Source organism: Sprattus sprattus, assembly GCF_963457725.1.
Source record: "Sprattus sprattus genome assembly, contig: scaffold_70, whole genome shotgun sequence".
NCBI classification, from domain to species: domain Eukaryota; kingdom Metazoa; phylum Chordata; class Actinopteri; order Clupeiformes; family Clupeidae; genus Sprattus; species Sprattus sprattus.
In genome coordinates, this window is record NW_027666739.1 from 122,501 (window position 1) to 123,118 (window position 618).

At 40.8% G+C, this 618-nt stretch overlaps 1 protein-coding gene across 1 annotated transcript in view; it reads right to left on the bottom strand.

The window, feature by feature from the left end:
• Nucleotides 1–150, bottom strand: part of LOC308382645 (stonustoxin subunit beta-like) — a gene marked incomplete at both ends in the record, with an annotated part of 2,762 nt that extends 2,612 nt beyond the window's left edge. The window contains one exon of the mRNA XM_080861036.1: nt 51–150. Within this exon, the coding sequence (XP_080717162.1) occupies nt 51–150 (100 nt within the window). The remainder of the gene's footprint in view (nt 1–50) is intronic.
• Between the last annotated feature and the right edge of the window lie 468 nt (nt 151–618).

Here is a 618-nt window from a genome sequence, read left to right on the forward strand (position 1 = left end):
TGTGTGTGTGTGTGTGTGTGTGTGTGTGTGTGTAGACCTGCTGTGAGTACCTGGTCTACTTTGGTCATCCAGGGCGTTGTAGAGCATGCCCAGTTCCAGGGGTCTGCTGAGGGCACTGACCTCCAGCATGGAGAACTCTGGACCCAGAACAATAACAGAAAGGAAAGCATTTAGAGAGAGAGACACACACACACACACACACACACACACACACACACACACACCCTAATTGGACACACAGGTGCAAATTGTCTGGCTAGTTCGGCGGTAAGCAGCAAGCTTTAAAAAGTCAATGAGAAGCAGTAGTCCAGGCAAAATAGCATTAGCTATGAAATCCTAGTTGAGGAAATATGTTTAATTCTCATCAACCTGAGATGTGTGCTAATAATACATGCTAAACATACACCTCAAAAATGTAATTTTTGTCTTTACTCCTATCAAAATGAAACTTCACACAAGTAGTACCCACTAAAAGTAAACTTTTTTGTATTACAAGTTTCTTTTGAAATGAATTTGAATATGCACATGAGCTCCACACTTATTGAATATGTCCTGATTGCATAGGCAGAAACACCATTCATATGTATGACAAATACATCGACTCAATCTTCATCCAAT